At 44.9% G+C, this 15,029-nt stretch overlaps 1 protein-coding gene across 1 annotated transcript in view; it reads left to right on the forward strand.

Moving 5' to 3' along the window:
• The window catches only part of SLC30A6 (solute carrier family 30 member 6), a 34,218-nt gene that overhangs the window by 1,218 nt on the left and 17,971 nt on the right, over window positions 1-15,029 (forward strand). Inside the window, exons 2-4 of the mRNA XM_084793811.1 lie at window positions 7,625-7,711; window positions 11,141-11,225; window positions 14,076-14,118. Of these exons, the coding sequence (XP_084649937.1) occupies window positions 7,625-7,711; window positions 11,141-11,225; window positions 14,076-14,118 (215 nt within the window). The remainder of the gene's footprint in view (window positions 1-7,624; window positions 7,712-11,140; window positions 11,226-14,075; window positions 14,119-15,029) is intronic.

A 15,029-nucleotide genomic window follows, 5' to 3' on the forward strand; every position in this document is an offset into this window, starting at 1 on the left:
AAGATGAGGTTTCTCTGTGTAGCCTTGCCTGTCCTGAACTCTCTTTGTAGACCAGGCTGGTTTTGAACTCACAGTGATCCACCTACCTCTGCCTCCCAAGTGCTGGGATTATGGATTCTTTGTTTGCATGTATGTTGGTGCACAAAATGTGTGCCTGGTGCCTGGGGAAGTAAGAAAAGGGTGTTGAATCTCCTGGAACTGGAGTTACTGACTATTGTGAGTGCCTTGTGGGCACAGGGAACTGAACCCCTATCCTTTGTAAGAGCAGGAAATGCTCTTAACCTGTGTGGGTCACAGTTCTGGCCCTTGATGGGGGTGGGGATCTCACACAATGCTTTCATAAAATTTTAGCAATCCTTTGCAGGCAGAAAATGGGTAAAAGAAACCTGAAGGTCATGATGAGCACCTTTAATTCCATTAATGTGGAAGCAGAGGCAGGGGGATCTCTTGAGTTCTAGGCCAGCCTGGTCTACAACAGGACAGGTTTCAGGACACTGAGGGCCACACAGAGAAATCCTGTCTCACAAAACAAAAAAGAGAGGGGTGTAAAATTTTGCTCTTTGTTGGGGAGGGACAGTAATCAGATAACCTTCAGTTATTTCAGCTTAAAAAAAAAAAAAGAAGAAGAAGAAGAAGCCAGGTGTGGTGGTGCACGCCTTTAACCCCAGAACTTGGGAGGCAGAGGCAGGAGGCTCTCTGTGATTTCAAGGCCAGCCTGGTACACAGAGAGAGTGTAGGACAGCCAAGGTTACACAGAGAAACTCTGTCTCGACAAGCCAAAACAAGAAAAACAACAAACCAACCAAAACCCAAAGACAGGTGCGGTGGTGCATGCCTGTAATCTCAGCACTCAGGAAGCAGAGATAGACGGAGCTCTGTGAGTTCGAGGTCAGCCGGGTCTACAAAGCAAGTCCCACACAGCCAAGGCTACACAGAGAAACCCTCTGGGACGGGGGAACCCAAGTAAATAAATAAACAAACATACACAATATTCATATTGTCACAACAGTTAACAGCTTACAAACTATGTTGTTTAAATTGGACCTTTGTACCAGCTTGCATGTGCTGTTTCATCTACCTCTATGCTCCATTCCTGTTCCTATCCGTAACAGTATAATCCTTACCTGTTCTTCATTGTGTGTGTGTGTGTGTGTGTGTGTGTGTGTGTGTGTGTGTGTATACACTTATGTGTGAAGGCTAGAGGTTGGTGTCAGGTGTCTTCCTTAATTGTGTTTCGCTTTTCCCCCATGTTACTTTGAGACAGGGTCTTTGAACTTGGAATTAGTTATCTGTTCTAGGCTGGCATGCCAGCAAGTCCTAGGGAATCTTTTTTTTTTTTTTTCCCCAGTTCTGGGCATTAAACCTATGGCCTCAAGCATTAAGGCTCATGCTCTCCCATGTGCCTTAGGGATCTTGGAATCTCAGTTGTCCCTGTCCTGGGATTACTAGCTCTTTACCAGAGTGCTGCAGCTCTAAACTTGGGTTCTCACCCCTGTGTCGCAGGCCCTTTACCAGCTGAGCACTTTTCTCGTATTAGGGTAAAGTATATGTGAGTGAAACTTGAATTTTGTATTAAATAGAAACAATTTATTCTGACCTTACAACAAAATGGCTTTTTGCCCTATGATGAATTCAGGCTGGTCCGTGCCTGCTCCCCCCGCCCCCCAATTATTGCATGTCTCAGTGTCCTGGCATGTAGTTTTGTTTTGTCCTCTTTGTCCTCTCATAATAACCTGTGGATTCTGTTGTGGGGGGAAGGGGTGGGGAACAATTTTACATTTACAAATACTTGTTTGATAAAGCATTGAACAGAGGTTGGGAGTCTCTACCAACCCCTGCTGGGACCTGGAGACCTCTTACCCTGATATCATGATGATTATCTTTAAAAACCATTCACAATGGCAGACCAGGTGTCACCCACACTGCTGCAGCTGGCAAGCCAGAGTGCCACAGGAGGAGGCCTTGGCCATCTGTGCTCTGGAAGTTCCATCTGTGGAGCTCATCCCAGTGATGTTTGAGGAGGCCTTCACCAACAGCCGTACAAATACCTGAGGGCCATGGGGCTTTCCTGGCCCCTCCCGTGCCTTCCCTTAGGAGCCCTGATAAAGGATTCCCGCCTGGAAGTATTGAAGACTGTGCTTGACAGACTGTAGCAACTACACCGAAGGTTCGCTCCAGGTGCTGGGTTTGAGAAATGCACACCGTGACGTCTGGGGCATATGGATCCCACAAAGGTGGCTGCTCACCGCAGGTGGTGACACAGAAGCAGCCAGTGTAGGCCTATCCTGACTGGGTGCGAGTACTGTTTGAGAGCGCTAACTGACCCTAAACTCACGAAGGGCAAGCTCGATATAGCGCCACATCCTTGCTGCAGTGGGCCCACAGAGAAAGGTTCCGTTCATCTGTGCTGTAGAGAGCTGCAGGTCTGGGCCTCACACTACCCCACTCTCATAGAAATCTTCCATCTGTAGACTCAGGCTGTAAACAGGAGCCGGAGTGGAGTTGTTTGTGTATAAAACACTTAGATCCTCTTGAACCTTACCTGGGGCAGATGAGTCTTCACACCCTCGAGGTAGATACCGTCAAACTTCCCCGCACCATGGTGCTGCTGAAGAGCTTGATGGGAGAATAAGCACATCACTGTCTCAACTCCCAGAACTCCTGTGTCTCCAGAATATTTAAATAAGTTGTCCTTTCAGAAAGTCACCTGACAGTGTGACTCAGGTGCCTGAAGAAGCCCTTGGAGACCCAGACGATCACTTACTGCTGCCTCTCACAGTCAGAATTGGATGACCTGCCCTGTTGCCTGAACATTTGCTCAAAAGCCTGAGCCTAAGTGCTACATATTTAGGTTTATTCCTTAAACCTCTTGTGGTTCTCCGTGAGAGGGTTAGAGATGCCTGACAAATCCTGGATTGGGGTGGTGTTGCATGGGGGACTCTCACTTCAGTGCCCTCCTGCCTGCCCTGAGCCAGTGCTCCCAGCTCACCAAGGTCCATAGTAAACTCTCTGCCTGTGCTGAAGCAATCCCTGTACCACACAGCAAGCTGAGTCAGCTGACCCTGCAGCTGTACCCTGCCCGCTAGAGTATTAGAGTGGCTCCGGTCAACTGCTATTGAACAGATTTCAACCACGTCCTGGGCTCCTAGATATACTCAGGGCCAAAGGGCAGCCCAAGGGAGTCTTTTTTAGTAGAAACCAATTTTGTTACTCTATGCTTTCTCTATGATCTGGAGACCCAAGCTTGCCCTTTTCTACCACCAAATGGGGTAAGGTTGATGCTAGAATTGAGACATGGAAACCTAGTATGGGAATTGATGAAATCTTGAGTAAATGTATACTACTGACACTGCCATGGATATGTCAAGCTCAGTGCCTGGCCTGAGACACTGGAAAGGCAAGGTCCTCCCCTGATCCAAAACATGGATGTTGCCTCTGTGTAGAAAGAATCAATCAGAGCCAGACAGTGTTGGTGCATGCTTTTAATCCCAACACTTGGGAGGCAGAGGCAGGTGCATCTTTGTGAGTTCAAGGCCAGCCTGGTTTACAAAGCAAATCTAGAACAGCCAGGCCTATACAGAGAAACCCTGTCTCCAAAACAGAAACAAAAGTAAAACAACAACAAAAGAAAATATCAGTCAGCTTCCTTCTCTAGGATTATTGCAGTTTGGAACTGTTGCAATACAAACGTGTCATGTCATTCAGTGCATCCAGAGTGGCCTGCGTTCCACATCCAACAGGCTGGTCCAGATGCTGCTTCCAGATGGGAACTGGGTGGGTCAGTGGGGGGACCTTGCGGTCAAAGTATCCGTTTCTGGCTCAGGCTGGTAACAGCCCTCAGGGTGAGGCCTGTGCACTAGGCAAGGTGGGTTGGGGCGCTTGGAAATGAGTTATCCACTGGGTGTTATAGTAAGCTCTTTTATTTATTTATTTTAGATTGATTTATTATGTATACAATTTTCTGCCTGTATGTGTGCCAGCCTGCCAGAAGAGGGCATCAGATCTCATTATAGATGGTTATGAGCCACCCTGTGGTTGCTGGGAACTCAGGACCTTGGGAAGAACAGCCAGTGCTCTTAACCTCTTAACCTCTGAGCCCTTTTAAAATGAGATTGCTGGTATCAGAATGCAGTAGAAACTCAGGAATTCCAAAAACCTGTGATGATACCAAAATTGTTACAGCCATTTGTTAAGCTGCCCTGCTAAGCATGGCAAAGGAAGCTGGCAGAAGCCCAAGCCAGCCGGAAGTTAGGTGTGCTGAGACGCAGGCCCACAGGTGCTTCGCCAGTAGTCAGCACCATGCTAGCAGCTGCAATGGAGTGGGCTCGAGCCATCACTGTCTGATTGGCAGTTAGCTCCAAGCATCCAGCACAGATTCTTCCCCAGAATAAGAGTCTCAGCCAGTCAGGCGTGGTGGTAAAATGGCGTCAGAGGGCAACCCAACCTTGATTTGTATATTTATAAACCCTGGGCGGTGGGGAGGGGTTTGAGGGTGAGTGTGCCTAATTCTCTGGGGCTAGGAATGCCAGGGATATGTAATCCACATGTAACAAAACAGTCCTATCATAAGGAAGAAGAGAGGGGAATCCACAGGCACAGCTAAAGGTCATTGGTTGAAAGCCAGGACATCTTATCAGCAGAGGGTGGTGGCTCCAGGAGTCCCCAGGTGCTTGATGACAGCTTTCCCCTCAGGAAAGGCTTGGGCCTGTAATCCTCCCTGGGGGCTACGTGACACTCCTTAGTTTCTGGGGTTCAGGTAGAGAGGGGACCCTATTCAGAAAGGGAGTCTGTCAATGTCTACCCAGCTCAGAGGTTATCTGGAAGTGCTGGGCTTCTACCTTTCCAGAAGAACCCCACAGAAACACCCGTCTACGTGAAGGTTGTTCCTCTTGGTCGACTGCATACAGTAAGTGTGCTGAGCTTCTGGGTTGCTAGTATGTCTCCATCAGAGCACACAACCCACTCATTACCAGGAAAAACAAGCAAACAAACAAACAAGCCAAACTGAAAACCTGGAGGCACTAGTTTTTTATGGTCACAACATTAGTAAAAGAGTGGCATAGTATCTGAGGAGCATGTATGTAGATTTACAACAATGTGCTAGGGACGAAACCTTACTTGAGTCATCTGCTAAGGTCTATTTTAAAGTTTATAAGGAAATGGTTTTGTCACTTTCATGTTTTAATGAAGAAAATGCTCTGTGTAAAAATACAGTGCTTTCTTAGAAAATGTGAAGAAAGTATAACTATTAGCATTAGTTAAGTTACTAAAGAGTAACTTATGATGGTTGTCCTGTAGTTAACTGCAAAAGGAACAATACAAAAACACTATAGTTTGGAATAATCTAAGAAGACTGCATGTTAAAACCTCGAAACGTGAAATGGTCTTTTTAACTTCCTGAGACATTTCTCCCTTTTTCATTTACTCCGTGTATGCACATGCCATGTGTATGTGGATGTATGTGGAAAACAGGTGTCTTTATTCGATCTCCACTTTCTTGTGTGTATGAGGTATGTGTGCCTGTCCGCGTGTGTTCATGGGAACCAGATGTGGGCATTGGGGACTTCCTCAGTCACCCTTCACATACTTATTTATTATATTATTTATTCTCTATTTATTTTGTGGCAGGGCCTCACTGCAGTGAGCCCAGGTTTGCCTCAGACTCAGAGATCCTCCTGTCTTGCCAGTGCTGGGAGTAAAGGCATGTGCTACATACCCTGCATAAGTGTGGCTTAACAAAGAGTGCCAAGGAAGTAGGGGGGTTGTAGAGAGCTGTTAAACCTCCTTGGTGGAGGCAGATGCATCTGAGTCCAAGGGCATCCTGGTGGATAGAGCTAGTTCCAGGACCGCCAGGGCTACACAGAGAAACCCTGTCTCAGAAAACAACAACAACAAAACAATTGTTTGCTTTACTGTTCTATTATGTTTTATGAAAGATTTTAGACATACAAAAGTACCTGCTACCTTTCATCAACAATTTTTTTTTTAAAGACAGCATCTCAGATAGCCCAAGCTGTGTAGGGCCGGTCATAGTGGCACACGCCTTTAATCCCAGCACTCGGGAGGCAGAGGCAGGTGGATCTCTGTGAGTTTGAGGCCAGCTTGGTCTACAAAGCAAGTCCAGGACAGCCAAGGCTACAAAGAGAAACCCTGTCTCAAAAACCAAAAAGTAAAATGCTGTGTAGCCAAGAACAGCTACGAGCTTCTGATTCTCCTGTGTCCATCTCCCAAGTGCTGAGGTTATGTGCCTGTCTTGAGTTACTCTTCCACCAGATTTAGAACTTGGCAGTGATGGCGGTGGCATTTTTCTTTTTTCTGCCCTCCTTAGTCTCAGCATAATGAAACTCAGGGCATCTCTAAGACTGACTTACACCTTCCTGTAACTGCTAGGTCAGTCGCTAACAAGGTAGGGAGATTACGTCTGCTTCGGTTCAACCTGAAGTTTTTCCACACTTAAGATCTTTTGGTTTGAGGGTTTTTTTGTTTTGTTTTGTTTTGTTGAGACAGGGTCCCACTATGTACCCCCTCACAGAGATACACCCACCTCTGCCTCCTCAGTACTGGGATTAAAGGCTTGGGCCACCATGTCCACACTGCTCCCAACCCAGGGTTTTCCAGCAGCATCACCTTGTGACTCAAAGTTCAGTACAGTAGAAATGTCGGGTGGTTGGTATAGTGACCCTGCCTTGACTGCTCAAAAAAGTACTTTGTTCGTTAAAACCAAAGTATTTAATTAAGTATCTTTCTCAGCAATCAAATATGACATGTGGCTCTTTGATGATCAATCAGGGAAGAGCTCTCTCCCTCTTTCAAAGTAATTGCTTTTGGAATAACAAATTTTTCTGTTGAAACATAATGAAATATTTTATTTTGAAAACCTATGCCAGAACAGACATACAAAAGTACCTGCTACCTTTCATCAACAATTTTTTTTTAAAGACAGCATCTCAGATAGCCCAAGCTGTGTAGGGCCGGTCATGGTGGCACACGCCTTTAATCCCAGCACTCGGTAGGCAGAGGCAGGCAGATCTCTGTGGGTTCGAGGCTAGCCTGGTCTACAAAGCAAGTCCAGGACAGTCAGGGCTGTTAGACAGAGAAACCCTGTCTCAAAAAACAAAAACAAGCAAACAAACAAACAAACAAAAAAACCTATGCCAGAAAACTTCACAGGAGTAGAGCATATTTTCAGCACTAGGAAAGTGAGGTCTTCAAGAGTCTTGCTGGAAACAACAAGTAATCACGCTAGCCCTACACTGTTGGGGGTCTCAGGGGTCATGGAGAGTACCCCAGATTCCTGGTTTAAATGCCTAAAAGAAAGCATAGGGGTTTTGCCTGTGTGGTTGCTTGCCTTGGTTAAGGAGGCTTACCCAGAGCTAACATGCCTGCATCTGAGCTCCTAATTATCTGTTGGCCAGCTTTGAGATGTTGGACAAATTAGCAAAAACGATTTGTTTCTCATTTGATTCTATGAGTACTAGATCAATAAGTGCATGTAAGTTGTGTGGAGGGCTTGCTGTGTGGAACACTCAATAAGGTCAAGTTGTTAGCACCCTACAAGTCACGGGGGCGTCAAAGAGGATCAGACATTTAAGGCTGATTTGTGTTTTTCATGTTTTTCTTAAAGGGGACAATTCACCTCTTTCGAAAGCCACAGAGGTCCTTTTTTGGAAAGCTGCTACAGGAATTTAGACTTGTGGCAGCCGACCGAAGGGTAAGTCGCTCTTCAACCTTGGCTTGAGGTGTTGCATAGCCACATTATCGCACTGAAGCGAGGGTGAGTTCTGGGGGACTGGAGGTGGGACTCAGGTCAAGGGCACTGGCTGCTCTCCCAGCATGGCAGCTCGCGCCTGTCTGTAGCTCAGTCCTGGGGGGTCTGACATCCTTCCTGGCCTCCGCAAGCACTAGGTGCAGGACAAAAAAATAAAATAAAATAAAAATCATCATTTTCTATCTTTAAGTCCTTTGTGCCCCTTCTCTCTGCAAAGTTCTTAACGTTCAGTTCTCACTCACCCGACCCTGTCCCTGTCCCTGAGCTACTGAGGCTGACCAAGGATATCAGACCCCACCGACTGGTCTCACTGAACTGATGATGTCACGAGTGCTCCTCTTGTAGAAGTTCTATATAGCTCATCCAGTTTCCCACTTTCAGCGTGTGTGTCTGTGTACGCCTGTGTGCCACAGTACATATTTGGAGGTCAGAGGACAACACGTTTACCCTTTGAGCCATCTTGCTGGCCCAGTAATTGACAGTTTTTAAAGGAAAACAGTAGTACCTATGTTAATCTGTATTACCAAAATCACCTCTTGTTTTTCTTGGCTTTCTTAAGTTGGCAAAAATTGGTCACCTGTCCCTAAAATATAGCAGTGCATACACTGTGAGGCAGCCCTCGGCTCTCCTCCAACCGACTGGTCCGCTTCCTTCCAGTCCTCTTCACCACTTTTCTTGCCTCCGCACTTTGGACAGGAGCTCCAGCCTGTTGATGACTGCACACACACAGAAATGCTGTCTGTGCTCCTGGTTTTCATTACGCCTGGGTGTTGGTGCCTTTGTATTTACATCGAAGCCCTAACTTCTCCCGTCTCTGCTTCCTTTATGGAATTTGACCTCCTCGTCTCATGGATGGTGGATGGGCATTTCAGTCATAGCATGGTCAAGGCTGGACCTTGAACTTGAGTCACTTGCTTATTAACTGCATATGCTTCCTGGTGTTAGAGTCAGAATGGTTAAGTCATTTCCATTCTTGTTCAGTCCTTCACTCCCCGCATGGAGCATATGTGCCAGCTGTCTTTAATGCCGTGTGCAGTCTTGCCCTTAGCAGGCCCTCCTACCACTGTCAAACCCCAGAGCAACCAGAATGACCTTTTGCTCTCTCTAGGCGGGAGGGACTGAGAAAAAGTCTCGCCACATAGCTTAGGCTAGCTCAGATTTGCTGTGTAGCCTATGCTGGCCTTCAGCTGCCATCCTCTTACCTCAGGGTCCTGAGTGTTGGGGTCACAGGTGTACCCCAGCATCCCCAGGAGAATGTTCCTTGGGGAGTGTAAAACAAACTCCAGCTAATGTTTCCCAGCATTCGAGACATCTTGTGTGGTTGTCACAGCTGCCCTCTCTTCCACTGTTCTCCAGCTGTCCTTGCTAGAGGCTTTGTCACTGGATCCTTAGCTCTCTGGCCTCCATTTTCTCTCCTAGTTATTCTCATGCAGGAATCTGTGGTCTTTCAGAGTCTGTTTACTTGTCACTTTACTACAAGTCTTTCCTGATGAGCCTGTCTGGGAAGAACCCACTTTACACCGCCTTCCATTTTCTTAGCCCCCACCACCTGAAACAGAGTTTCTCTGTGTGGTGTAGGCTGTCCCAGAACTCACTCTGTGGACCAGGCTGTCCTGGATAACAGAGCTCTGCCTCCTGAGTGTCGGGATTTAAAATATGCACTACCATCACCTGGATTCTTTACCTACTTTTTATTTGCTTCTTATTACTGCTACCATTGACCAAAAATACTTGTTTATCGTCACTCTGCCTACCTTGTAGGTCCATGGTTTGTTCTCTGTTTCCCTCTCATGCCTAAAACCATGCCTGGCATAGATACTTCTTGAGTAAATAGCTTTACTCAGAGTTAATTAAAAAAAAAAAAAATATATATATATATATAAATAAAATAAAAGAAAAAAGAAAATATTTTTATCTGTGTGTCCTGTCCATTGGCTAGTTCTAAATAGAGGTTCAATGTATTGTCCTTGGTTGGTCCAGTAGTTTGAGCAGGACCCCCAGGTCCAGATCTGCCTGTCATGATGTTCTTCTTATGGGTTTCTAGGAACCTCTGGATCCTTTGTGTATCAAAGACTCTAAGGTTAACGGTTGATGTCCAGATACAAAAAAAGGTTTGAAAAGCTGTAGATAACCACTGTGGATTCAACCTCCCTTGATTATTTTGTAGAACATCTAATATGCTCCCAACTGAATCTTATGCGTGATGTGTCTAGGTGACAGAATTATAGTCCCCTTCCATTCGTCCTCAGCATCTGTCTTTTTCTTCTTTTTCTCTGGACTAGGAATTGCTGTGCTGGTGCATGGCTCTTCCTCCGAAAGTGGCTCTTCCTTAATGTGTTTCTTCTTATCTTTCTTTTTCTTCTTCTTCTTCATATTTTTTTGTTTTTGTTTTTGTTTTTGTTTTTGTTTTTTGAGACAGGGTTTCTCTGTGTAACATCCCTGGCTGTCCTGGACTCACTGTAGACCAGGCTGGCCTCAAACTCAGAGATTTGCCTACCTCTGCCTCCCAAGTGCTGGGATTAAAGGCGTGCACCACCATGCCCAGCTTTCTTTTTCTTCTTTACAGGTGGTTCGTCTTCTACTACCTGTCCTTCCTCTGCCTCCTCTTTCTCCTCTACTTCAGCTTTAATTTTGTTTTATGTTTTGTTTTTCAAGACAGGATTTCTCTGTAGCCTTGGCTGTCCTGAGCTCACTTTGTAGACCACGCTAGCCTTGAACTTAAAGCAGTCTGCCTGCCTCTGCCTGCCTCTGCCTCCCTGAATGCTGGGATTAAAGGCGCGTGCCACCATGCCTGGCCTTCAGCTTTAATTTTAATCTTGGCTTTTTTTGCTTTCTTTTCAGTAATTTCATCCTCTTTATCTACCTCTTCTATTTTGTGTTTTTTAGAACAAGTTGGAAGTGTGGAGTCACCAGAGGGATCATAAATCTTCACTTCACTTTTGTGTTCATGCTTTTCTGCTTTTGCTAATGCCTTTCCTGTTCCACTTATTTTTCTAATCCCTCTGTCCTCCAAAATTCTCAATCTGGCTTCTAATTTGACTCTGTTTTCAACTCCCATCGCAGAACTGGAATCTTCACCAAAAGCATCGTAACGGATAGCCAAAACACAGAGAGTGACTTTTAAATTGGCATTCTGGTTGGGTTGTGTCTGGCAGGGTTTTACTATGTTGTCTAGGCTACTCTAAATGATCCTCCTGCTTGACTGTGGCAACTTGATTGATACAGTTTTTGTTAGATGCAGAAAACATTACACTTTTTATAAGTTGTGTTTGTTTATTATGTGCTTTTTATTGATGTGAATTAAGCAGCTTGAACAGATCTGGTGAGCTCTTATCAACACTATATGAATGGGGGTGCCTTTCTGTCCCACAGTCCTGGAAGATACTTCTCTTTGGTGCAGTCAACGTGCTGTGCACTGGCTTCCTGCTCATGTGGTGCAGCTCTACCAACAGCATAGGTATGTGACCCTTTGGTTGCCGTCAGCTCAGCTTCACTTTTGATTTTGCTTTGAAATAAAGATGTCTCTACTAGCTAATTTTATGTCAACCTGACACAAGCTGTAGTCATCTGAGATGAAGGAACCTCAGTTAAGGAGATGCTCTGTAAGATTGGGCCATAGGCAAGGCCAAGCATGTTCTTAGTGATCAGTGAGGATGGTGCCACCCTGGGAGTGCAGTGGTCCTGAGCTCTGTAAGAAAGCAGGCCTAATAGAGTTCATGTGGCACACACCTCAAACTCACAGAGATCCACCTGCCTCTGCCTCCTGAGTGCTGGGATCAAAGGCGTGTGCCACCACGCCCAGCTCCCTTGCTTTTTAAAAAATCCATTTATTTACTTATTGTGTGTTGGTGTTTATTTGCTTGCTTTTTATTATCTATTTAGTTGTTTATCCATTTATTTATTTGTTTGTTTATTGTGTGTATTGGTGTTTTGCCTTAAAGTATATCTGTATGAGGGTGTCAGATTCCCTGGAATTGGATTTACAGACAGTTGTGAGCTGCTATGTGGGTGCTGGGAATTGAACCTAGATCCTCCGGAAGAACCACCACTGCTCTTAACCACTGAGCCATCTCTCCAGCCTCCACTTGCTTGCTTTTTAAAGAATGTTATTAATGGCTGGAGAGCTGAGCATAACTTGTTTCTGTCCCGCCATCCACCATGTAGGATCACACCCAGCTGTGCCAAGTTTGGGGTGCCCAGGGCCTTGTACTCGCTGAGCCATCTTGCTGGCTGTATATTATTTTTACAAGAATATATTTAAAGCTTCCCGGTGAACAGTAAGTTTCAGCTATTTGATTGGATATTACTTTTTCTTTAAGGTTCTGTTTGTTTGTTTGTTTTTGATAAAATCTCATTTAGCCCAGGGTGGTCCTTACTCTACAGCTAAGATTACCTTGAGATTTTCATCCTCCTCCCTGTACTTCTAGGATGTTGTCACCTGGATTGAACCCAGGGCTTTGTACCCGCTAGACAAATACTTTATCTACTGAACTACATCCCTAGTCTTGTTTTAACTGGAAAATGTTTAATGATTTGTTATTTAAAAATAAAAATATGAAACAAAAAACCCCTTTCAAGTGAGGTATGAAACACAATGTTTTAGTATGTTCTAATGAAACTAATTTTTTTACAGTTTATAAGTAAGATTTTTGAGGCTTATTAGTTATTCCATAAAAGAGAAATTTTGTCATTTTCTTCTTGCATCTTGATATCTGAGGGTTAATGGATCACGATGAACCCTAAATAGACCTGAGAGGGTCACAGTGTGCCTCAGAGTTCATGCCCAGCATGCTCCATGCCTAGACTCTGAGTTCAGTCTCCAAATCTAGGGGGTGGGGCGAGTAGAGTTAGAGAGGAGAGGAAGAGAGGTTGCTGGATGAAACACTTACAAATTTAAGACACTAATTTGAAATAAGATAAAACAAGCAAACACCAGTACCCAGATGTCAGAAGCCAGAAGAGATCCTTGGGGTCTCCGGCCACTTGTGTGGCTTAAGCTGAGCTTAACCTGGTTTGTCTGCCTGTGTTATTCATGCTTAGTATAAAATCACAAATGTGTAGGACTGGCCAGTAACCCCAAATTCTTTTGGTGTTTTGCTGTATTAAAAAAATGGGTTAGGATGGCCTGGAAAGATGGGTCAGAGGTTAAGAGCACTGACTGCTCTTTCAGAGGTCCTGAATTCAATTTCCAGCCAACTACATGGTGGCTCACAGCCATCTATAATGTGATCTAATGCCTTCTTCTCACCTGCAGGTGTATTCAGGTAGAGCACTGTATACATAATAATAAATAAATCTTTTCTTTTAAAAATGAGTTAGGAGCCAGGCGTGGTGGCACACGCTTTTAATCCCAGCACTTGGGAGGCAGAGGCAGGAGGATCACTGTGAATTTGAAGCCAGCCTAGTCTACAAAGTGAGTCCAGGACAGCCAAGGCTACACAGAGAAACCCTGTCTCGAAAAACCAAAAGCCAAACCAACACCCCACCCCCCAAAAAATGGGTAGGAAGGGCGGAAGAGATGGCTTAATGTTTGAGAAGTCTGGCTGCTCTTACAGAAGACCTGTATTTGATTCCCAGCACCCATATCATGGCTCACAACCATTTATAACTTTAGTTCTATGGGATTTGATGCCCTTTTCTGACCTCTTTGGGTACTACAGGATTATGGTGCATACCTATACTTTCAGGCAAAACTACTCACATACATAAAATAAAAAATTAAAAATAAGGGCCAGGCATGGTGGTGCATGCCTTTAATCCCAGCATTTGAGAGGCAGAGGCAGGCAGATCTCTGTGAGTTCCAGGCCACCCTGGTCTACAAAAGTGAGTCCAGTGTAGCCAGGGTCTCCAACACCCCCCCAACCCTCCCAACACACACACACACAAAAGGGACTGGAGAGAATACTAGAAAAGAGTGCATACCAGTCCTGTAGAGGACCTGACTTCCGTTCTCAGCACACATGTCAATCATCTGTAACTCTGCTTCCAGGGATCCAACACCCTGGGCCCTCTTAAGCTCCTGCATGTACATGTTGCTTATAAACTCACTCAGGCCACGTGTGCATATTTAAAAGGGAAAATTAAGAAAAAATGGGCTGGATAGATGGCTCAGAGGTTAGGAGCACTGCTCTTCCAGAGGTCCTGAGTTCAATTCTCACCAACCACCTGGTGCTTTACAACCACCTACCCCCTCTAATCGCCTCCTCTGGCATGCGTGTATACATGCAGATAGAATACTCCTGTGCATAAAATAAATAAAAGGGTAAATTAAACAACATTTTAATGATTTTTTCCTGTTGCTTTGCAGCTTTAACTGCTTATACTTACCTCACCATTTTTGATCTCTTTAGGTAAGTTTTTTTGTTTTTTAAAATATCCTTTAAATTTTTCCCCTTTGTTTTTTTAGGTTTTTTGTTTTGTTTTGTTTTGTTTTTTGTTTTCTCCAAGACTGGTTTTCTCTGTAGCCCTGGCTGTCCTAGACTCACTTTGTAGACCAGGCTGGCCTTGAACTCACAGCTATACACCTGCTTCTGCCTCCTGAGTGCTGAGATTAAAGGCGTGCGCCACCATACCCAGTCTTAATATCCTTTAAATTTTAAAGACAGCAAACAAGGATTTATTGCACTGCATTTATTAAGCTTTACTTGCTCAAAGGAAAGTAACTACTAAAATAAGTACATTTATCATAGAAAAGCTGGGCAATGGTAGCACACGCCTTTAATCCCAGCACTCGGGAGGCAGAGGCAAGTGAATCACTGTGAGTTCAAGGCCAGCCTGTTCTACAAAGCAAGTCCAGGATAACCAAGACTACACAGAGAAACCTTGTCTTGAAAAAGAAAGGAGAAGGAGGAGGAAGAGGAGAAGAAAGAGGAGGAGAAGGAGGAGGAGAAGGAGGAGAACCAAAAGAACCAAAAAAAAAAAAAATCATAGAAATAGACAACACAAGTGATAAGACTCGCTGGTCTAACGAGAAAGTATTGCACCTGTATAACAACAGGAAGGTCATTATATAGGCATAAATGAGGGTTGTATACATGCTGATGAAAACTGCAAAATAGTTCTGAAGGATGAAAATAAAATGCTAAGTCATATACTTAAAATCACACAGAAATACCTGGAGAGCTGGCTTGGTGGTCAAAAGTGGGTTTTCCTCTTCCAGAGGACTCAGCCTGGGTTCCCAGCACCGTGTCAGGTGACTCATAGTGGTCTTGAACACCAGATTCAGCGGGCTTTGACAGCCTCTGGCCTCACTGCTCACCTG

The sequence above is a fragment of the Acomys minous genome (genome assembly GCF_964271855.1).
Source record: "Acomys minous genome assembly, chromosome: 8".
NCBI lineage: Eukaryota > Metazoa > Chordata > Mammalia > Rodentia > Muridae > Acomys > Acomys minous.